This window comes from Gopherus flavomarginatus, chromosome 1 (genome assembly GCF_025201925.1).
Source record: "Gopherus flavomarginatus isolate rGopFla2 chromosome 1, rGopFla2.mat.asm, whole genome shotgun sequence".
Classification (NCBI taxonomy): Eukaryota; Metazoa; Chordata; order Testudines; family Testudinidae; genus Gopherus; species Gopherus flavomarginatus.
Window position 1 is genome coordinate 117,507,061 of NC_066617.1, and position 23,244 is coordinate 117,530,304.

The 23,244-nt window shown below is 44.5% G+C and overlaps 1 protein-coding gene across 2 annotated transcripts in view; it reads left to right on the forward strand.

The window, feature by feature from the left end:
* Positions 1–23,244, forward strand: part of ADIPOR2 (adiponectin receptor 2) — an 81,071-nt gene that overhangs the window by 28,379 nt on the left and 29,448 nt on the right. For both annotated transcript variants that reach the window (XM_050920956.1, XM_050920963.1), the window contains exon 2: positions 11,294–11,516. In XM_050920956.1, the coding sequence (XP_050776913.1) occupies positions 11,367–11,516 (150 nt within the window). In that variant the 5' untranslated portion in view covers positions 11,294–11,366. The remainder of the gene's footprint in view (positions 1–11,293; positions 11,517–23,244) is intronic.

Genomic DNA, 23,244 nt, shown 5'->3' on the forward strand with positions numbered 1-23,244 from the left:
TGTGCTCATGCTGAATTCTGCTAGTACAAGCTGCACCCACACAGTAGCCTTTTGCTGGTACAGGTATATTGGTCACAAATCACATCCCTGATCAACACAGCTATGCCAGAAAGAGTCCTAGTGTAGACCTGGCCTGGTTGGTAAACGGCTGTGTTATGTGGGAAAAGAGATGCTGGGTACTACTAAAAGGTGTTTGATCTTCCCAAAATGTTCCTATCCAGCATCTCTTTTTTCCTCCCATAACACAGCCATTTACCAAGCAGGCCAGGTCTAAGCTAGGACTCGTTCTGGCATAGCGGTGTTGATCAGGGATGTGATTTGTGACCAAAATACCTGTACCAGCAAAAAGCTACTGTGTGGGTGCAGTTTATACCAGCAGAATCTAGCATGAGCATACAATATCTAGAACAGACTGACCCTGTCAAGATGAAACCAGTTTTCAAAACCACCTGGATATTTTAACCCAACATGGAGATTTCAACGCTGAGCAAAAGTTAGTCAGAAAACAGTCTCGAAACATGGCCTTCACAGTTTGACCCAGACTTGTCACACACACTATTTAGGCATAAGGTACCTTTTTTAGTGATATAACTGTGTATCCACACTAAGGGTACGTCTACACTACCTGCTGGATTGGTGGGAGGCGATCGATCTATTGGATCAATTTATTGGGTGTAGTGTAGATCGCTCTCTTGTTGACTGCTGAACTCCAGCTCGGGAAGAGGCGGAAGGAAAGTCGACGGGGGAGTGGCAGTCATCGATCCCACACCGCGAGAACGCGAAGTAAGTGATTGTGAGTTGATCTAAGATGTGTCGACTTCAGCGTCGCTATTCTTATAGCTGAAGTTGTGTATCTTAGATCGATTCTCAAACACCCCCCCGCCCCCGGCCAGTGTAGACCAGACCTAAGAGAGTTGTACCAGTGTAACTATCTCAATTGGAAGTATAACTATCCTTTCCCTCAACCCAAACTGAAATAGCTTTACCAGTATGTCATAAACAGATAGCTAAGGGTTAATGTCTCTTCCACCTGTAAAGGGTTAACAAACAGTGACCTGCAACACCTGACCAGAGGACCAATCGGGAGACAAGATACTTTCAAATCTTGGTGGAGGGAAGCCTTTGTGTTTTTGAGTTTTGCTTTGTTCTCTCTGGGCTCTGAGAGTGACCACATGTACTACAGGCTCTCTAATCTTCTATTCCAATTTTGTAAGTATAAAGGTAGAAAGATGGTATAGTCTTTTTTTATTTGTTTTCCTTTATTTGCAAATGTGTATTTGGCTGGAAGTATTTTAAATTTGTATTTCTATTGGAGGAGGTTGTTTCTCCAATTTCTTAAGCTGACAGACGCTGTAACTTTTTACCATCTAAATTGCAGAGATAACCTTTTACTTTTTTCTTTTTATTAAAAGCTTTGCTTTAAGACCTGTCTGATTTTTTTTTTTTTCTCCTAGTTAAGGCTTAAAGGAACTGAGTCTGTACACCAGGGAATTGGGGAGAAGGGAAAGAGCAGGGGGGAGAAGGAAAAAGTGAATTTCCTCTTTGTTTTAGATTCACGGAGTTTGAATCTGGATTGCCTCTGGGTGAAGGGAAAAGAGACGGGGGGAAGGTATCATTCCTCTTTGTGTGGTGATTCAAAGAGTTGAATCATGGTGATCTCCTAGTGTACCCAGGGCGGGAAAGAGCTGGAAGGAAGAAAGAAGGGGGAAAGAAAATGGTTTATTCCCCTTTGTTGTGAGACTCAAGGAATTTGGGTCTTGGGGTCCCCAGGGAAGGTTTTGGAGGGGACCAGAGTCTATCAGGTGCTCTACTCTAAGTCCTGATTGGTGGCAGCACTACAGGATCTAAGCTGGTAATTAAGCTTAGGGGAATTCATGCTAGTACCCATATTTTGGACGCTAAGGTTCAGGTTTGGGAAAGATACTATGACACAGTGCCAAAAATTATAACCAGGCCATGGGTAACATAACAGGTGTGACTTTGCAAGATTGGGGCCAGTAAATTACTTGATATACTATACTGGTATTCCTATACCAGCAAAGCGGTGGTAAGACTGAAATAAGCAAAAGTGGCTGCCAAATTTCTACTGCATTAATAACCCAAAGTCACTTAAAGTAGCCCAGTCTGGGCTAGTTTTGGCCTAGTTGCTCAATAAATAATCTATGTATAGGCTGGGAATGCACCGCCAAGGTGCATGGAGGGGACAGTACCCTGGGCAAGGGCACAAACACGGAGGGCAAGAAGCCAGCCTCTGTCCCATGCTGGGTGGCAGGAGTGAGGGGGTTTGCTGGGGTCTTGAAGATAGACACATACAGGGTTGGGGGGAGGGCACTCGAGGCAACACAAGAGTGCCTGGGTCCCCTCATGAGCCACTTGCTTGCAGCACAGACTGGACCCAATGAGCCCACAAAGAGGCCAGAGCCACCGGTGGGGGGAAGGGGCAGCATCTTCCCTCCTGCTGCAAACTTCATCCAAGGTGCGGGGGGAAGCTGTGGGGTAACATCCTGACAGCAAGGAGGTGTCCAGAGCAGCAGCTGCCTCCTCTCCTGCCTGAGCAGCTCCAAAAGCTTGTCTTGAGCTGACTCTCCCCCCTGCCCTCAACACACGGGGCAGGTTCTGGGTGTCTGCACAGGACATGGGATGAGGCTAGGGGTGTGCTCTGCCTACCTGAGCACACAATGGGCAGGGGGACACCCCAACATCCACCCCCACCCAGATCTGCCCCGGGCTGGGCTCTCCCCTGCACAGGACAGCAGGAGGCTCCCAAGAAGCAAGGCCAGCGATGGCTCCGTGGCGAGGTAGAGGCAGCGCAATAGTCACAGATGACAGAGGAGCAGAGCAGTGCAGGTGAATGATTTATCACTTAATTCCAGCGGCCACAGCTCTATCTCTCTTCTCTCTCCCTACTCCCTGTCCCCCAGGATACACACAGCACAGGCAGTGGCCCCTACCTCAGGGACACACACACAGCACAGACTTTTGATGTGATCTTACACACCATAGCTATGTCAGCTTAACTTTTAAGTATAGAGCAAGCTTAAACCTGTGTTACTAGTTTACTGCCACTCCTTCATTGTTCCTCAGTTGGTTAACTAGAAATCTAGACCTCCCACTGCCAGATGGACTCTGGGGGAGAATGTGTCTAAGCTACTGGGGCTCGGGCACTGGTTCCCGGCTTGACATGGCCAGATTGTGGGACCCCACAGGCAAAGAAGGATGCCAGTGTCTGCATCTGGGAGTGTGCCCGAGACCCCCAGAGCTAGGAACTGTGATTGGTCACTACCCAGACCTAGTGGGGCTTAGCAGTAAGTAGGATTCAGCAGTTGGATCCAGTTGCAATAAACTGGTATCTGCTCAGAGTGGGGGCCCGAGACCAGTGACAGCTTATTAGTGCCAGTATATGGGAAGAAGCTAGATTGATTATAAACACCTTTGTCTGAATACATGCATCCATGCTAGGCAGAATACTTACATCCACAAATTTACAAGTCTGGTTAAACTGCTTAAGGGGTATGAAATATGCTGCATAATTTGTGTCCTGGTTACAGGAAGGCAAACGTGTATCAGGTAAAACTACTGCCAAAGGTGACATGTTAGCTTACCATAGTTACTACTGGAGTATTAACCATGTTGTGTCTTTATATGCCATAAGTAGAGCCTGGCATGTCATTAACTGTAATAAACTTTGCTAAATGTTAGTGTAGACAGGATTTTATAAGGTCCAATTAATCTTTGGAGGTCACATCTTTGTTGCTCTTTGACTGCAGACAGTTTTCTGAAGCTGGGTTAACTGTAGCAGGAGCTCATTAGTTTATCTTTCTAGGTTCTTATACTGTGGCTATCACCATGGTATCGGAATAAGTCACTGAGAAGGGTTGATCTCTCAGTGGTTGTATCATGGCAACTGCAAACCTTTTTTCTTTAAATGGAATCTCCAGTGAGGAATGCAGCAAAAAATTGCGGAGGCTCTAAACTTGAGTTGTACAGTCTATTCACAGCCATGTTCTCTCCTGTTGCTAACATTAAGACACTTGGGTTTTTGGAAGATGTTTGTGTTTTAATGAGACACTTACAATCTCCTCACTTTCTGAGTCTGTCAGACTTGGCAGTGAGCATGTGCATTTTAATGTTATAAAATGAGGGGGCAGTGTTTTAACTATGACCTACTAAACAGATGCTCCTTATCATGTTTACTTTTCAGTTACTTAAATATATTTCTGTAGGGCAGGGGTTGGTGAACTATGTCCCACAGGCCAGATCCGGCCTGTTGCTTAATTTCATCCAGCCTACAGAGCAGTTTCGGGGGCTTGCCCTGCTCCACCTACCTGGTGCTCCAGCTGGGGAGCAGGGTTGGGGCATGCCCCCTTTGCCTAGTGGTTAATCTGCCCTTGGGAGTAGGGCAAGTGAGCAGACGGCCCAGTGGCAGCAGAGGAATACTCAAAAGGTAGGCCTTCCCTTTGGGGAGCCAGGCCTGGTGTGGGGTGGTGGGACAGGACCACTGCCGCTGGAGAGCAGCGTCTCTTCTTGGAGCTGAGTGTGTGCCAATTGGCTGGGACTACTGGGTCCATCACCCCCCACAAGGCTGGCTGGAGGGGCTCGGGGGAGGTGGCCTCAGTTTCTCCTGTTCTTCCCCCTCCCTTTCCCCATCATTGTCCACCCACCCGAAGTTGGGGCCCACCCAAGTGTCCTGTTTTGGGAGCAGGGAGAGGACAGCCCCTCTTGGTCCAGTTCTGGGGAGTTGGGTCCTGCCACCCTCCTAGGGATCCTACACTTGGCTCTGGGCCCCCCAGAAATATACTGACAACCTGGGGGAATTCAGAGGAGAGTCACACAACAGCACCAGGGGATGATAGGGCTGATTTAGGGCAAGAACCGCATCACAGCATCTGATCCAAAGACCAGGGTAGTCAATGGCATAGCCTTTAGATCAGACCCTTGCTTTTTATTTTTGTGTGGCCCGTGACTGATTGCTTGATTTTATTTATTTATTTTGGGTCAATGGCCCTGATAGGAAAAAAGGTTCCCAACTCCTACTCTAGGGATTCTCAACTACTCAATGTGGGCCACAGTTTAATAAAACTCATTTGTCCTTCCTATTCATAACTGTAGCCCACTTTCTTTCCCATTTGTGATCAGATATTCATGTGGCAACTAGTAATTGCTCACATGGAAAAGTTCTATTAGGAAAGTGAATTTTTAGCTGTCTCTATTACAGTAGATTTTAGTCTGCTCTTTCTCTGTTCTGTTCGCCTTACATACAGAAGGGTAGTAAGCACTATATAACCAACTCTGCACAGATGGGACTATGGGAATCTCTTATACCTAATCATCTGAAACTTTATTGTGAACATAGAATCATAGAAATGTGGGGCTGAAAAGGACCTCAAGAGGGTGGTCTAGTCCATCCCCCTGTGCTGAGGCAGGATTATGTATAGGTAGACCATCTCTGACCGGTGTTTGTCTGACACTTAAATCTCCAAATATGGGGATTCTACAGTCTCCCTAAGAAACCTCTTCCAGTGCTGCTATCTTTGTATTTAGAAACCTTTTCCCCCAAATCTAACCTAAATTTACCTTGCTGCAAACTAAAGCTGTTTACTACTTATCCTACCCTTGATTAATTATTTTCTTTTTTTACATACCTGAAGACTTATGTTCCTTCAATCTTCACTTCTGTACACTAAACATTCCCAGTTCTTTCAACCTTTTCTCATATATCATATTTTCTGAACCTCTCCATTTTTTTCTGTCCTCTGGACTCTCCAGTTTGTTCAAATTCTTCTTAAAGCATGGTACCCAAAACTGGACACAGTACTCCAGCTGAGGCCTCACTAGTGCTGAGTAGAACAGAACAGGTACCTCTCATTTCTTACACATGACACCCCATATTAATACAGCCCGGAATGAAACTTGACTCTTTTGTGGCAGCGTCACTCTGACTCGTTCAGTGTGTGATCACCCATAAGCCTAGCTCCATTTCAGCTGTATACTGCCTTGCCAATAATCCCCCATTTTGTAGTAGTACATTTTGTTTTTTCCCTTCCTAAGTGTAGTACTTTGCCTTGTTTTTAGCTGACTTACATCTTGCTGATTTCAGACCAGTTTTCCAATTTGTCAAGGTAATTTTGAATTCTAATCCAGTCCTCCAAAGTGCTTGCAACCCTCTTCAGTTTGGTGTCAACTGCAAATTTTATAAGTGTACTCTGTATTACATCATTCAAGCCCTTAATGCAGGGGTGGGCAAACTACGGCCCGTGGGCCAAAGCCAGCCCACCAGCCATTTTAAGCCGGCCCTTGAGCTCCCTCTGGGGAGCGGGGTCTGGGGCTTGCCCTACTCCGGCACTGTAATAACCTTAGTCTCAGATTTGGACCTTAGCGTCCAAAATATGGGGGTTAGCATGAAAACCTCCAAGCTTAGTTACCAGCTTGGACCTGGTACCTGCTGCCACCACCCAAAAAATTAGAGTGTTTTGGGGCACTCTGGTCCCCCTGAAAAACCTTCCCTGGGGACCCCAAGACCCAAATCCCTTGAGTCTTACAACAAAGGGAAATAATCCTTTTTCCCTTCCCCCCTCCAGGTGCTCCTGGAGAGATACACAGACACAAGCTCTGTGAATCCAAACAGAGTGAATCTCCCTCTCTGTTCCCAATCCTGGAAACAAAAGTACTTTCCTCTTCACCCAGAGGGAATGCAAAATCAGGCTAGCCACTTCAACACACACAGATCTCCCCTGATTTCTTCCTCCCACCAATTCCCTGGTGAGTACAGACTCAATTTCCCTGAAGTAAAGAAAAACTCCAACAGGTCTTAAAAGAAAGCTTTATATAAAAAAAGAAAGAAAAAATACAAATAGTCTCTCTGTATCAAGATGACACAATACAGGGCAATTTCTTAAAAGAATATTGAATAAACAGCCTTATTCAAAAAGAATACAAATCAAAGCACTCCAGCACTTATATTCATGCAAATACCAAAGAAAAGAAACCATAGAACTTACTATCTGATCTCTTTGTCCTTACACTTAGAAACAGAAGACTAGAAAGTAGAACTACTTCTCCAAAGCTCAGAGCAAGCAGGCAGCCAGAAAACAAAGACCTTAGACACTCAATTCCCTCCACCCAAAGTTGAAAAAATCCGGTTTCCTGATTGGTCCTCTGGTCAGGTGCTTCAGGTGAAAGAGACATTAACCCTTAGCTATCTGTTTATGACACGCCCCCCAAATTGCAGACAGTGGGGAAGCTCACTGGCGGCGATTTCCTTCTAGAACTTGAAAATAAACAGATTAATACAACACATACACCTTTACATATACTCCTAAGTATATAACTAACAGACTTGTACATTTTAAGAACACTTTTTAACTACTGAATTCTGGGAAACTCTCACGGGAGAGTGCATCAGCAACTTTATTAGAAGCTCCTGTGATGTGTTGAATTTCAAAATAAAAATCTTGGAGAGCTAAACTCCAACGAAGAAGTTTCTTGTTGTTCCCCTTGGCAGTATGAAGCCACTGTAGTGCAGCATGGTCAGTTTGTAGTTGGAACCGCCGTCCCCAAACATATGGGCGTAGCTTTTCCAGGGCGTACACAATGGCATAGCATTCCTTTTCACTGACTGACCAGTGACTTTCCCTCTAAGACAGTTTTTTGCTGAGAAACACGACAGGATGGAAGTTGTGATCTGTTGCTTCCTGCATGAGCACTGCTCCTATACCACGCTCAGATGCATCTGTGGTTACTAGGAATGGCTTGTCAAAATCCGGGGCCCTGAGCACAGGGTCAGACATGAGCGTTGCCTTAAGTTGGGTAAAGGCCTTTTGACACTCATCAGTCCACTTAACTGCATTTGGCTGGGTCTTTTTGGTCAGGTCGGTCAGTGGGGCAGCGATTTGGCTGTAGTGTGGTACAAATCGCCTGTAGTATCCGGCCAAGCCTAAGAAGGATTGGACCTGTTTCTTTGACCTTGGGACAGGCCACTTTTGGATAGCATCCACCTTGGCCTGTAGGGGGTTTATGGTTCCTCGACCCACCTGGTGCCCCAGGTAAGTCACTCTGTTTTGGCCTATTTGACACTTTTTGGCCTTAACAGTTAGTCCTGCCTGCCTGATGCGCTCAAAGACCTTTTCCAGGTGTAGTAGGTGTTCGGGCCAGGAGTCTGAAAAAATGGCCACATCATCGAGGTAGGCAACTGCAAATTCTCCCAGTCCAGCTAGTAGACCATCTACCAGCCTCTGGAAGGTGGCGGGTGCATTTCGAAGGCCGAAAGGAAGGACATTGAATTCATACACCCCCGCATGGGTGACGAATGCTGACCTCTCCTTGGCAGGTTCATCTAGTGGTACTTGCCAGTACCCCTTGGTTAAGTCTATTGTAGAGATGAACTGGGCACGTCCCAACTTTTATAAGTGTACTCTGTATTACATCATTCAAGCCCTTAATGCAGGGGTGGGCAAACTACGGCCCGTGGGCCAAAGCCAGCCCACCAGCCATTTTAAGCCGGCCCTTGAGCTCCCTCTGGGGAGCGGGGTCTGGGGCTTGCCCTACTCCGGCACTTCAGTCAGGGGCCGCTCCACGTGATTCCTGGAAGCCGTGGCATGGCCCCCCTCCAGCTTCTGCGCACTCCAGTGGCCCCCTCCAGTGATCCAGTGGGAGCTGTAGGGGTGGTGCCTGCAGATGGAGCAGCGTGCGGAGCTGTCTGGCCACGCCTCTGCGCAGGAGTGGGAGAGGAACATGCCATTACTTCTGGGAGCTGCTTGAGGTAAGCGCCGCCTGGAGCCTGCACCCTCGAGCTTCTCCTCATGCTCCTGCCCCAGCCCTGATCTCCCTTCCGCCCTCTGAACCCCTCGGTCCCAGCCCAGAGCACCCTTCAATACCCCAAATCCCTCATCCAAGCCCCACCCCAGAGTCTGCACCCCCAATCAGAGTCCTCACTCCCTCCCACACCCCAACCCTAATTTTGTGAGCATTCATGGCCTGCCATACAATTTCTATTCCCAGATGTGGCTGTTGGACCAAAAAGTTTGCCCACCCCTATCTTAATGCAAACTTTGATTAGTACTGGACCCATGACAGACCTGTAAAAGACTTGATGTGTCTTTGTAGTTTGACAGCAAACCACCATTGATAAATACTCTTTGAATATAGTTTTTCAACCAGTTGTGCATGCACCTTATGGTAATTTAATCTAGACTGATGAATTGGAATTAATTTGCAAATGGACACCATTAAATTAGGCTTGAATAAAGACTGGGAGTGGATGGGTCATTACACAAAGGAAAACTATTTCCTCATGTTTATTCTCTTTTTCCCCCCCCACCGCATTGTTCCTCACAACTTCTTTCAACTGCTGCAAATGGACCATTTTGATTACCACTACAAAGTTTTTTTTTTTTTTTCCGTCTCCTGCTGGTTATCGCTCACATTGTTCCGTGTGTGTGTATCTATATTGTCCTACTGTATTTTCCACTGCATACATCCGATGAAGTGGGATGTAGCCCACGAAAGCTTACGCTCAAATAAATTTGTTTAGTCTCTAAGGTGCTACAAGTACTCCTGTTCTTTTCACTTCCAGGAATGGCTCTTAACAATCTTGAGAGGATAGAAAATGACTCTTGGGGACCAGAAAGAAGCAAAGACTCTGGCTATGACATGGCAGCAGGCACTCACAGCGTTGTTTTTGTCTAACAGGTCTATAGGACATGGTGGTAAAAACACCAAGGGCTGCCTAAGCCCTAGTGGAGAGACAATTACTACTACTGGTGTAAGAAAGGGAGTGCTGATGTAGGAAAGGGAGATTTCCCAAGAAGTCTAATGTAAATAAGAGCTGGAACTCTGTCTTGTGCCTGCCATGTGCCAAGGAATACTCTATAAAGATTATAGTGTGTCTTTTATGGTGGTTTAGTTGTCTGTCTAAAAGTACAGAGTTAGCTAGAAAGAACTTTCATAGTATCCATGTTGAGTATTTGTTTCAAAAAGAAATTTTTATTAAACTCTTTTAGCTTTATGTTGTGAGTTGACTGTCATATTGGGGAACATATTAGCTAGTGCTTTTGAAAGGAACATTTTCTGTCACCTTTAAAGGACACCAGAGCCAGAGAAATGGTTAAGAATTACTGGTCATATGAGTACAAATGGAAGTCTCATCTAATAAGAGGTGCCGCAAATAGTCCTGTAAGAGCAGAGGCATCAGTTGGATAAATCTCCCTGCAGGTAACTGTATCTGTCATAAACAGATAGTTAAGGGTTAATAGAACAGGACTACTTCATGTCTCTTTTGCCTGTAAAGGGTTAACAAGTTCAGTGAGCCTGGCTGTCACCTGACCAGAGGACCAATCAGGGGACAGGATACTTTCAGATCTTGAGGGAGGGAAGTCTTTGTGTGCGCTGTTAGTTTTTGGTTGTTCTCTCTGGGTTCTGAGAGTGACCAGACGTGCAACTAGGTTTCTCTCCAGTCTCTCTGATACAGTCTCTTATATGTCCAGAATATTAAGTACTAGGTAGATAAAGGCAAGTTAGGCTTATGTTTGTTTTTCTTTATTTGCAAATGTGTATTTGGCTGGAAGGAGTTCAAATTTGTATTTTGCGGAAAGGATTTTAATTTGTACTTGTATACTTAGGCTGGGAGGGTATTCCCAGTGTCTATAGCTGAAAGACCCTGTAACATATTCCATCTTAAATTTACAAAGATAATTTTTACTGTTTTTCTTTAATTTAAAAGCTTTTCTTGTTTAAGAACCTGATTTGTTTTCTTTTATTCTGGTGTGAGATCCCAGGGGATGGGGTCTGGATTCACCAGGGAATTGGTGGGCAGAAGGGAGGGAAGGGGGAGAGAGAGGTTCATTTTCTCTCTGTTAGGATTACTTTCTCTCTCAGGGAGAGTCTGGGAGGGGGAGAGAGGAGGAGGGGGGAAAGTGAATTTTCCTCTCTGTTTTAGGATTCAAGGAGTTTGAATCACAGTAATCTTCCAGGGTAACCCATGGAGGGGAAGCCTGGGAGAGGCAACAGTGAGGGAAAGGGTTTTCTTTCCTTGTGTTAGGATCCAGAGGGACTGGGTCTTGGGGGTCCCTGGGCAAGGTTTTGGGGGGGACCGAAGTGTACCAGGCACTGGAATTCCTAGTTGGTGGCAGGGCTACAAGTACTAAGCTGGTAATTGAGCTTAGAGGAATTCATGATGGTACCCCATCTTTTGGACGCTAAGGTTCAGAGTGGGGAATTATACCATGACAGTGTCTCATATGCCTAACCAACTTTCTAGAATCTCTGACTTCAGCTATGTAAACTGTTTGCTTTTCAGGGGCAACACTTTGTCTTCAAAACCCATCCCACAAGAGGGAGCAGAATCTCTCTGAGAAGGCCCCCAGTGTCTCATGAACGAACTAACGGATCTCGAGAACACTGTTATTCCAGAGCCAGTCCTACGGCTCAGGAAAGGACACATGCCCGACAGTGCAAGACAGTCAAACTATGATGATGACCACTCTGATGAGGAGCCAGCTTTATCCTTGGACTTGCAAAAGGTAAGCTGGGTACCTTGAAACTCTGCAAATGACTCTGGATAAATGAGACTTGACTCTTAGGTGCTGCATAATTGTTTTGGAATGTATGAATTAAGGGCTAGATTTTGTAAGATATTTCGGCCCCTTCTAAATGGGATTGAAATGATGAGATTTAGGCACCTAGGTGCTTTTGAAAAGCCCACTAGGTGCCTAAATACCTTTAAAAATCTGGCCCTAAGAGTCTATAATCTGTTTTTAAAAGTCTCTACTCTTTTATAAAAAAGTAGAAACGTATCTGAAATGTGTAGTATACGTGGGAAAGGGGGTGTGAGTGGGAAACAGGCAATATGCTCTAAGAACAAACATATATGTAAACTTCCTGCACATCAGATACGTGGAACTAAGCTATATGCTCTGTCAACTGAATTGGTTCATGTTGGATGAGTTTCTTCATCATAAGCTAAAGATTTTGTATTGTCCCGGAAGAAATAGAACTGCAGCTCCTTTCTGTGCCTTAACAGCTGTATGACTGCGAGGACTCATGCTACTCCATTGTGTTGGAAGATGGGGACCACTTGGGTAGTTTAGAAAAATCAGCCTGTCACTAGCACTGTGCCTTGCTGATGATGTCTGTAAACAGAAATGCTGTGGTTTGAGATGGGTGTGTACAGAAGCATAATTCAGTCTGCTGCTAGGCTACAAATTGGCTGTTAGTACAGAGTTAACTGTAAAGATTTACTGAATTCAGCTTAAAATATCCCTGCAACAAGAGTGAAAAACAGCCAGTGTTCATTGCTCTTCTAAAGGATTGCAAATAAGCAAAATCTGTTTGATACAGAATTTTTTTTATATATATATATAATTTGTCTTTACACAGATGGAAGGTGGGGTGTGTGTGTATATAGACTTAACTTCACAGCATCAGTCAATGTCTAGTGTTAATGTTGCAGTCATTAATGGTGGCATGTAGATTGATTTTTAGTGTTTAATTATTAGGGCTTCAGATTTGTCACAGGATTTTCATCAGAAATCATGGTGCAGTCACAGTAAATTTAGAAAAGTCATGGGTTTAATGTGACTGCTCCATAATTGTTGATTAAAAAAAAACAAAAACAAAACACAACCCAACAAATGAAATTCAGCTTTACCTCTTGAAAATCGTAGCAGGTCAGCATGGGCCTCTTTTCCTCACCGAGGAGGCATAGACTATCTGTAGCAGCACCCTTCATCTAGGCTCTACAACCCTCATCCCAGCCCATGAGGAAAAGATGGAGTACTGGGGCTTGTGAGTGAGCTTTCCCCACACTTACCCAAGCAATGGCAATTCCTGTCCTGCTGGGTTGGGCCTGGGGGTTGAGAGCTAGCCTGACCCCCTACTCATCTCGGGTGTGGGCAGTGGCAGCCCCTGTGTCCCCAGCAGGCAGCTGGGCCAAATCTGAGCAATGCTGCTACCCCACATTCCAAGAAAATAGTGGCTATCTTACAGGTGGGGAAACTGAATCGCTGTAAATTAAGTGACTTGCCAAAAGATCTTAATGAGTTGGTGGTAGAAGTTAGAATAAAATCATAATACCCACCATTCTTTACAGTGGGGAGAAACATTTAACTATTTAGCTTTATATAATGAATGCTCTTGTGCTTCTTCTCTTGGCTCAGCAGCACTTATCATTTCCTCTCATTAAAGAGGTACTGCACAAACCTATGGCCCTGTGTAAATGTGCTTTGAGGGTCCTCTGTATGTTCCCACTCATGGGATGTGCCGTCTGGTACAACTCAGATGGTGAAACCTTCTCATAGTATAGCCTATTAGAGGACTCAGGTGCCCTTCTCCTCCCCCCCTTGCATTCTTGGAATGTTCTGAGGGGGAGAGTGTGTAAAAGGCACCATCTGCCATGCTGATTCCATTCAGCTACAGCAGCAGACAGAGGTGAACCTCTCCATATCCATCAGACCCATGTCTCTATAGAAATCTGTGCCTTAGCTAGTATTGTTCTTAATGTTAATTTTAGTGTTGGTTCCTATTTGGTTTTTTCTAAATCTTATTTTTAGCTTTGTATAGTTAGTTCAGATTTTGGTTCCAACTACTGGATTCATGGCAGATTCAAAAGCTAAAATACCTGACTTCAGTAAATGAGCCTCTTGTCCGGTAGTCTTCCTAACATTCGGAGCCCATTACAAGGTGCTCTATCTGCAGCGCTCTTACCCAAGCGCTTGCAAGGAGCCAGAACAGTATGCAAGTCTTATTGTTGCAGGGAGCTCTGGCCACAAAACTTCCTATATCTGATGCATCTAAGGGGTCTGTACCCAAGGAAAAAGTCCATTGTTAGCTCCTAGTACTTCAGGGATAGAAGATGGAAGAGCACTGTACAAAAAGTTCCAATTTCTGCCCCCGGATCAGGTCCAAGAGTGAGGTACAGTTGGTTTGAGATTGTTAGCGTCTGCCTCTGAATTTAGAGCCAAAGTGCAGGAATCCATTTACTTAGTTTCCACGTTTGCCTCCTGTTAGCAGGGCCAAATTACATTCCATAATGTCAGATAAATGAATTCTGGAGTCAATAAAAGGTAGTTATGCCACTCAGTTTGATTCCCTTCCGCCACCCCTCCTTCCATCCCTATTCAGGAACTTGTATCTGAAAGAAGTGTACTTCCACATCTTTCAGACCAGGCACCACAAATCTATTCCCCCCCCCCCCACACACACACACACACCTGGTTGGACAAGATCACTTCAGTACAGATTCTTGATTTATTTGCTGCCTTCTGGGTATTTAGAAAGTACCAGTCGGCAGTTGCCAGTCATTAAGACACCAGGGTATATTTATTAATCCTTATTTAAATCTTGTCAGAAGCCCTTTCCAAGGACATAGTTGACATGTGCCTTTTGAAGAAGTTAGTTCTTAAGATAATCAAGAAATCCTTATTGCTACATATGCAAAGGATTCCCTTTAAAGGAGCAGTTCTTTCTTCCAGGAAGAGTTCTGAAGCTTGGCTCTGCCATAGCAGTGCTTTGTCAAAATTCCACTTAGAAATTCATTCTAGGGGTATGTCTACACTACGGGATTATTCCGGTTTTACAGAAACCGGTTTTTTAAAACGGATTGTATAAAGTCAAGTGCATGCGTCCACACTAAGCACATTGATTCGGCGGTGTGTGTCCTTGTACCGAGGCTAGTGTCTCACAGGCCTCATGGCTTCATTCACATTATACTCTGCTCAGGATGATGAGTCTGCAGCATTGTCTGGCTGGCATTTAATTACAAACCAAATGCAGACTGCATGTTTACATAGCTGACCATGTGAAGAAATATATTTCTATGCTTGACATGGCTGTCTCAGCATTCTGAGGGGTATCTTTCAACCCTCCCTCAACAATCACTTTGGGCATCTCCAGTGTGGAGGGGGAGTGCATTTTAATAAATTAAGTCACACTCTAGTTCTCAAGGGGAAAAAAACTATATAAATATCAAAGGGCAAGAACAAGGTGTAGCACCAGTTGTTGGACAATATTACAGTGATGGATTACAAGAGGAAGAAGGGAGGGATTTGCGCTTTCAAACTTGCAAAGAGGCAGTTGTGCTGTGGAGTTGGGTGTTATCTGATACAACATTTATCCTTGTTGCTCTATATCTAGCATGTAAGGACAACAGCCTGGCAGATCAACTGAGGACAATGATAGTGAAACTTCACAAATAGTCATTAAAGAAATCGGTGATAGATGAGATCTTCAACCTGGAAGGGGGCAGGGGAGGGTGAAGGGATACCAGAGCACAGATATATTTCTGACCAGACATAATTGCACAGTTGCATAAGTTCTGCTCAAGAACAGGACAAAAGTCTCTCCATATAAGATGCCTTTTCCTAGACTAGGGGTGGGCAAACTTTTTGGTGTGAGGGCCACATCGGGGAATATAAATTGTCTGGTGGCTCACAAATGCTCACAAAATTGGGGTTGGGGTGGAGGAGGGGGTGAGAGCTCTGGTTGGGGGTGAGGGTTCTGGAGTGGGGCTGGGAATGAGTTTGGGGGTGTAGGAGTGCTCTGGGCTGGTACTGAGGGATTTGGAGTGGGATCAGGGGTGTGGGAAGGTGTGCAGGTTTCAGCTGGGGGTGTGGGCTGTGGGGTGGGGCTAGGGATAAGAGGTTTGGGGTGCAGGACGGTGCTCAATGTTGGTATCGAGGGGTTTGGAGAGTGGGAGGGGGATTAGGGCTGGGGCAGGGGATTGGGGCATGGGGAGAGGCTCAGGGGTACAGACTCTGAGTGGCGCTTACCTGAAGCGACTCCCAGAAGCAGTGGCATGTCCCTTTTCTGGCTCCTACACGTGGAGTGGCCCCCGACCCTTGGAGCAGGGCCATGCTGCGGCTTCTGAGAGCCGTGTGATGTGGCCCCCGACCTGGCACCCCAGCTGGAGCTCACAGGCCAGCTTTAAACAGCCCGTGGGTCTTAGTTTGCCCACCCCGTCCTAGACTGTAGAAAGTCTTCCCTTCCTTTTCCACCCTTCCCTCTCATCCAGGGAGTGATAAAGAATAAAACAAGAGGAGCCAGAATAGTTTTGGTTGCCCTAACACTAGTAAGGCAACAGTGGTTTTTGAATCTTCACCTATTTAAGGGAGATCTCTGTCCCCCAAACTTAACTCGATGGGAGGGCAGAATTCATTACCTGGATGCTCTTGCTGATCTCACCACTCTGCGAGGGGACAACATACCACCAAGAAATGGTAACTCTGTTAATGTAGTCTTTTTTTGGTCATTGAATACAGTAAAATATTTGTCATCTAGGACTTAACTGTCAGTTTACTGTACCCAATAGCTCTATGAAGCTTCATTTTGACTTTAGAGATAATTGTGGCTTGCCCACGCCAAAAGCACAGATTCTTCTCAACTGAGCTTGAGAACAATCTTTGACTATCAAAAGTGTGGTGCTTAGACACTTCCAGACAACACCATCCAGTAGAGATAAGAGTTACCCATGCACATTAGCCAAGTATAGTACTATACCAAGGCATTTTATAAGCCTGTTAGTAGGATTGATAGTCTGCCATCATATGCCTATCTTGGTCTATGTGTGCCTCGGTACATACTCCTTAATTATGTGTTGGGGGATTAAGATAAAGTGCAGTAAGGCCGTTTTGTAACTGATTTAGAGTGTCCACATGAGTTTAATGCACTTTAGCTTCACACCTTTAATTTGTCTAACTTTTCTGAATGTCCCCATGTAGACGTGCCCTAACAATATTCTTGCTGTTTACACACACTTTTATTGGGCTCCACAGACATTAGGCATAGCTACAGAATAAACTTCTCTTTTTTGAGTGTCCTCTGCATATTTCCACTGCTGTGATATATGCTGGCTGATGCTGTTGAATGATGCAGCCTTTTACTGTAAGTGCCTGTTAAAGCGCTCATTCACCCACTCTCTATAAAACAAGGAGTGACAGTGGTTGCTGCCTTAGCTTCTGATCACAGATGGATGTGAGCCTTTTTTGGATTCAAGATCCTTAGCTGTTGTTAAGTTATCATCACATCGATGGCAGATCCAAAGTTATGTCCTGTGCTCTGCAGTTTTGTGGCATCAGATATCTGTTCTTGGTACCTGAAGTGCCTAGGATAAAGTTACTCCCCTTTCTCATTGCTCTATCTGTGGGACTTTCATGACGTGAGCTAAAAAAGAGGCAGAACAGACTCCAGGCCCGTCTACTACAAGAAGTCTTTTCAATTAAAACCACCAGGTCTGAGGTTTCTGAGGCTCCTGAAAAGAGAGATTAGAGGTCTGATTTGGCTCTGGGACCTTTGGCTTCCAGGGAGCCTTCTATTTCCAAACCATCAGCCTTGGCACTGAGCTCCAGATTCAAAAACATGAAGCATTTGGTAGCAAAACTCTTGGGCCTAGTTCCAGAAAGGGTACCGTCTGTAGCTGAAATAGGTTTGGACAATAGACCTCTATGCCTGAGGCCTCTGTAGAATTGGGGGCCTTTGGTTCTGAAAAAAAAAAAATGGCAAAGAGTAAACATCTTTTGGTGTCTGGCACTTTTCAGCATACAAACAGTGAGCATGTGGATATGTGACACTAGAGAGAGCATAATTAGGTCATCCTGAGTTGGTTCCTCAGAAATCGGAGTATTCGACGTTGCTGCTGAACGGTGTAGAAGGCGGCACCGTTCAGTGGCACCTGTCAGTGTATCCAAGAGTGTGAATCTCTTATAGGTAAGTTAGCCTTCATTTATTGCTGCAGTTGTGTGATAAACTGTATTGATTGGTCACCTTTGCCCTTCTCATCCACACTACTTATTGATCAGACTGCTGGTCTGCTTCTCTAAACCCTTCCTGCCCCGATGAGCGAGCATGCATGCTTGCCACCTCACCCCTAGGTGGAAATTATTCTGTCTAAATCCCAGGATTGGTAGTACTCGGTCCTTTATATAATTGTATTTTTTTAACGGTCTAGCTAGGGAACTACCAGCTAGAAATGCACACTTAATTATTTCTCCCAAATCATCTCACACTCGTCCTTGTGACATAGCATCCATTTCTTGCCCTGGAAGTACAGTATTTTGTACCTCTTAGAAGTACAACATCCTGACTTTAAAAAAGAAACCCAGTAGATTTTCCTAAGAATTCTAATCTTTAGTATTAAATTTTTGTTAATACCCTCAAGACCTCTGCAGTTAACACTAAGACACCTGGTTTTACAAGTAGGTGACTATAAATAGTACAAATAAGTATTAAACTTCACATTTTCTGCAAAATGTGACAGTGTTAATATGTGGTGGTTTAAAAGATTAATGGCAACCTACCTAACATGCTTATGAATAATACCAATAATACTTACACCACAACACACCATGTATTAGAGATGTGTCCAATTTTTGTACTAAATACAAGAGTTGATACATGTTCATGTTAAACACTATTATAACCTTATTTGACTTTTTTATACTTGAAGCTGCAATTAGTCCTCAGTCTACCCCATAGCTTTTTCATTAATTATAGCAGTTCAGGACACGTGTGCACTTATGAAATACTTCCCCATTCAAAGAACATTCATCTCGCCCACTCCCACGTAGCCTGCTGTAGCGTTGTGGCAATGTGCAGTTGCACTCTCCACTTTTTGTACATTTTCTGTTTGCTTATGTGGAGTAGTGACCTAGTATCTAAATCTTGTGGACCATTAGTGACACTGAAGATGACAGTTCAGTTCTGATGGGAGTGGGACTGAGCAAATCAAGGTTTTTCTACAAGTCTTCTCTTCCTTCTTGCAACTTACCTTATTTCTTTGTGGTTTAAATCTGTGTGCATGTGTTGGTAAAGCATTCTTCAGCAGGTGCTTCCTTCATCCATCCCATGCTGGATCGCCTGGCTTCCGTGACAGTCTTCCCCCTCCCCCCCTTCCTTTTTTAGTTTCTGTATAATCTGGATTCTTTGTTCCCATGCTGTACTTCAGGCAGAGAGATCTCTTAAAGAAATGCCTCTTACTGTGGCTTTGTTGAACTGATACAACCAAATGCATGTGACTTTTTCATAACCTGATGAATGGGCTTTTTATACAGCCATAAAAACCTGTGCTTGACTCTTTCTGCTTTTATATTTTAATCCTCCATTGGCAGAAAGTGAACAAAAGAACCATTTTCTTTGCATTTATTCCAATCACCACAGTCTTTTATACTGTTGAGTGATGTTTTCTTTCTTGTGGCTGAGCGGTACTGTGTAGCTGTAATGTGTGGCATAGAAGTGCCTCAGTGAAACGGGGACCCGTTGGTCTGAAAGATTTGATAGCCTGCAATGGGGAAATTAATGCACTAGCATTTACTTCTGTAAGTGGGTAGAAGGAGTCCTGGAGAATGTCCAGATGGAGCATGTCTCAAAGACTGGGGCTGTGACTTCTCAATACAACTAGTTTGATCTTTTGAAGAAGGTTGTGATGTCAGCATATTGTTACAAGAATTTGCTCAGGGCTTAAAACACAAAGTGGTTTAGGTGGTAAGGAAAAGGGAAAATTGCTTTTTAAAACGGAAAGATTAAAACTCGAGTCTGAAGATGAGCAACAAGTTTGGGATAATAAATCTTGGCAGAAGATTGATATTGTGTTTTGCTGGAGACAGTTTGAGGAGGGGATCCAGTTTAAACCTCCCAATGCAAAACCTGGCACCAAGGACTTTAACGGCAAGCTGTTAGGTGGCAGTATCCATAACTTAATTGTGCCTTTTGGATTTTGTGTGTTAAACATTTACATGCATCTATCTTGCTTTGTTCAAACAAGTTAATTATTTTTATTACCCCTCCTCCTCTGGTGCAACATTGGTGTTTTGGCTTTATTGTTACAAACCTGGTTTGCTGTATTCACCATGTTGTCTTGAATTGTAAACTTTTTGGCCAGGGACTCTTGTACAGTGCCTTGCCCAGTGGCATTGTAGATGGTACTGCAGCATATGTAAACTGGAATGTGTTTTACTATAACAGGATAGGTAAGGATCTCCAATACATCCAGACTTTGTTGCCCTAGATTTTCTTAGTTTCTTGCATTCTCCTAGTCCTCTATTTACGTTTTACACACCAGTATTTGTCTGTAAAGGTAATTGTTTTAGGGAACAGGAAAGAGCAGTGGCTCTATCAAAAGATGCTTACTGGAACTCTTCTGCACATCTTAAATAATATAGCAACATCGGACCTGCTATCTCCATTGGCTATTCCTGACACAATACACAATGCACACTTTGTGCTGAGATTGCTTCTTGCTGAAGCAAATAGCTAGCACCAGTGTTGATAATAGGAAGTAAAATGACAGTTTTTGCTCAGCAAAGAATTTTGGGACAATCCACCCCAAACACCTGAGGGCTCTGTGTCCCTTGTATGGACTCCTGGAGTATGGGGCAAGGACCTTGTTTCTGAGCTCCGCAGGCCAAGACTGGCCTGCATAGTGCAATTGGTGCAGCCCTCTACTGAACAGTAAAAGAAAACAATCACACAATCAGAACTTACCTGCAGGCTTCAAACCTTTAAGTATGTGCTAAAGAGAGTGATCTTATTTAGCCTTGAGTAGGCAGTACCCTATCTAGAAGGGCAGTAACATATGGTAAAAAGCCAGAGTTCTTTGCCCCTGCTTCTTTCCACCTACTACCCAAAAGACTAGCCTGAAACTTAGCAGGGAAAGCTCTAATGGGGGAGGTCTGCTTGCACTGCAGCTGGGTCAAACTCAAAGGCGTCTAGTTATTTGTCTGGAAGCTGCTTTGCAGGGAGCATTAGCACCCTGCTGTATTCTGTGTTCTCTGTGCCTGTCAGCCTGTTTTGTAACAATCACATGCTGTGCTGTTGTATAGCTAGCGGAGGGAGGAGGGGTTTTATTCAGCACTCACTGGTACAAATGTTTTTCTGCACAAAGGTTAGATTCTACATAGTCATATGCCTTTGTTCTCATGGAGATCACATCTGCCTCACTTGGACAAATGTGGGGGAAGGGACTTGAGGCAGCATTTCAATAACTGGGGATGCTAGAAAGAGAGGCTACCTGTATGTTCCCTTTCACAAACTACTTAAACTTCCTGCCGTAGGTTATTGCGGAGTCCTAAATATACAGGGCAAAACAACCTCTCAGTTTAGTAAGGGGATGTCTACACAGCCACAGTTAAAGTCCTGCCACAGCAGCGCCTTAACGTGGCTGTGTAGTCGCGGCTCCAGTGCTGGGAGAGGGCTCTCCCAGGCCACGTCTACACTACGCCACCGATCTGGCGGGTAGTAATCGATCACAGATCGATTTATCGCGTCTTGTCTAGACATGATACATTGATCCCCAAATTGATGCCTGTACTCCACCTCGGCAGGAGGAGTAAGCGGAGTTGATGGGGGAGCTGTGGCGGTCGACTTCAGCTACACAAATAGCATAGCTGAAGTTGTGTATCTTAGATAGATTTTCCCCCCCCCCAGTGTAGACCATCTCCCAGAGTTGTGTCTGTGTTTAAAAAAACAAAACCAAAAAAACACCTCCGCGAGGGGAATAGCTACCAGGACTGAGAGCGCGGCTCACAGTGCTGTAGCATGATCTACACTGCCACGTTACAGTGCTGAAACTTGCAGCGCTCAAGGGTGTTGTTTTTTTCACACCCCTGAGCAGGGAAGGCTGCAGCTCTGTAAGTGGCAGTGTAGACAAGCCCTAAGTGTTTTCTCTGCAAGTTCAGTGTTAGGCAACTTGCCTTTGTCATGCTGCTGCTTTGGGGTTTAGCATATCCACAAAAGCCATGGAGAAAGGTATGTGAGAACCTTCTGTGGCCGGCGTAGTTCTTCGCAGCCCTTACATTCTTCCCTTTGGGAAACAGTCCTTTCCCTGAGCAGATGCATATATGGAGAGATCTCGGTGCTTGTCAGGACTGAACACTGACACACAGATCCGTAGCTGGTCATGCACATAGAGCAAACAAACCCTCTTTCATCCAGTGACAAAGGGAGTAATTAATTCTAACTAAAAAAATATGTTAAGATTGCAGAGGCCAAAATGAGTGACCCTACAACTGCTTTTTCCGAAACAACTGCTTGAATATTGGTGCCTGTTCTTTTAATCAGTGCCTGCTGGGAGTTATCCATGACCAATTCTCCAAGACCATTTCAAAGTGTTTTTATGTTAAATTGTGTTAATTTTTTTAAAAGGTGACCTGCAGAAGAATAGTGCCAAATTCCAATAGCTTGGAGGCATTCAGCACATATTGACCAGTAGCCAAGCTGCAAAGAGCTTTGCACAGTACTGAAGAATTCACTCTTTCTGGTCCTTGTGACAGCTATTCTTGCTGGCTGCTGCTCTGAGTGCCACCCCAGCACCTTGCTGAAGCCTGGATTGGACTGACTCACAGGGAGTTAGGCCTTGTCTACACTTGAAAGCTAATTCAAATTAAAGCAGAGTCTGCCTTTAAAGCGCAATTTCAAGTGCAGTTCTAGAATAACTGTGTAGACAAGCCCTAAGGCAAGATTTTTTTAGGAACATTGCACTTTTTTTCAAAGCTGCTTTTTACACCACAAAGGGCATAAACTGAAGTAAATCTAAATGTACAATAGTCTTTAAAAAGGAAACCGATTAACATCATCTTCTGTCGAAAACGGCCAGTTGGTAAGTGATATCGCCAACACTGGGACATGGTGGTTTCACTCAGAACGAAACTAACTGTATTGGATGTCAAGGGACCACAAAGAGAAGGTAGTCTTTTTAATATTGCTATTTTTAATGCCCCCATTGGCCTAGATCTTCAGCACACAATGGCCAATGCCTTCAAGTTATTGGAATCTAACTTTTGTGCATGCCACTTCAAAAAAGTATTAAATAACTTGAAAGTCAAACTTTGCACTTTATCCATCTTATACATGCTGGCTTGTTTCTTTTCCAGTACACATGAATATGATTGACTTACTGCCTTGTCCTCAAAACACTACTATATAGAGCTATGCCTCTCATGCCAAGGAGCTTTCTCGTTGGGGCATGCTTCCCTGCCCGGGGGCTTAAAAACACAATGAAAGAGTCAAATGCTGACACTTTTTTCTGAGAAAATGAAGGAAGGAATGGATGTTTGGAATAAATTCAGCACTGTTTTTTTCCCTAGTGTGATTCTGGACTGAACCTAGTCTTGGGACCCATATGATGCCAGCTTCAGGGCCCATATGTGGTTTGGCATAACAAGCAGTTGAGCTTTGAGGCCTAGGCTGTCCAGAGCTCTAAAGTCTTATACTACATAGATATGTACACTGCCAGTTAACCACATGAAGTCCCAAGGTAATCAA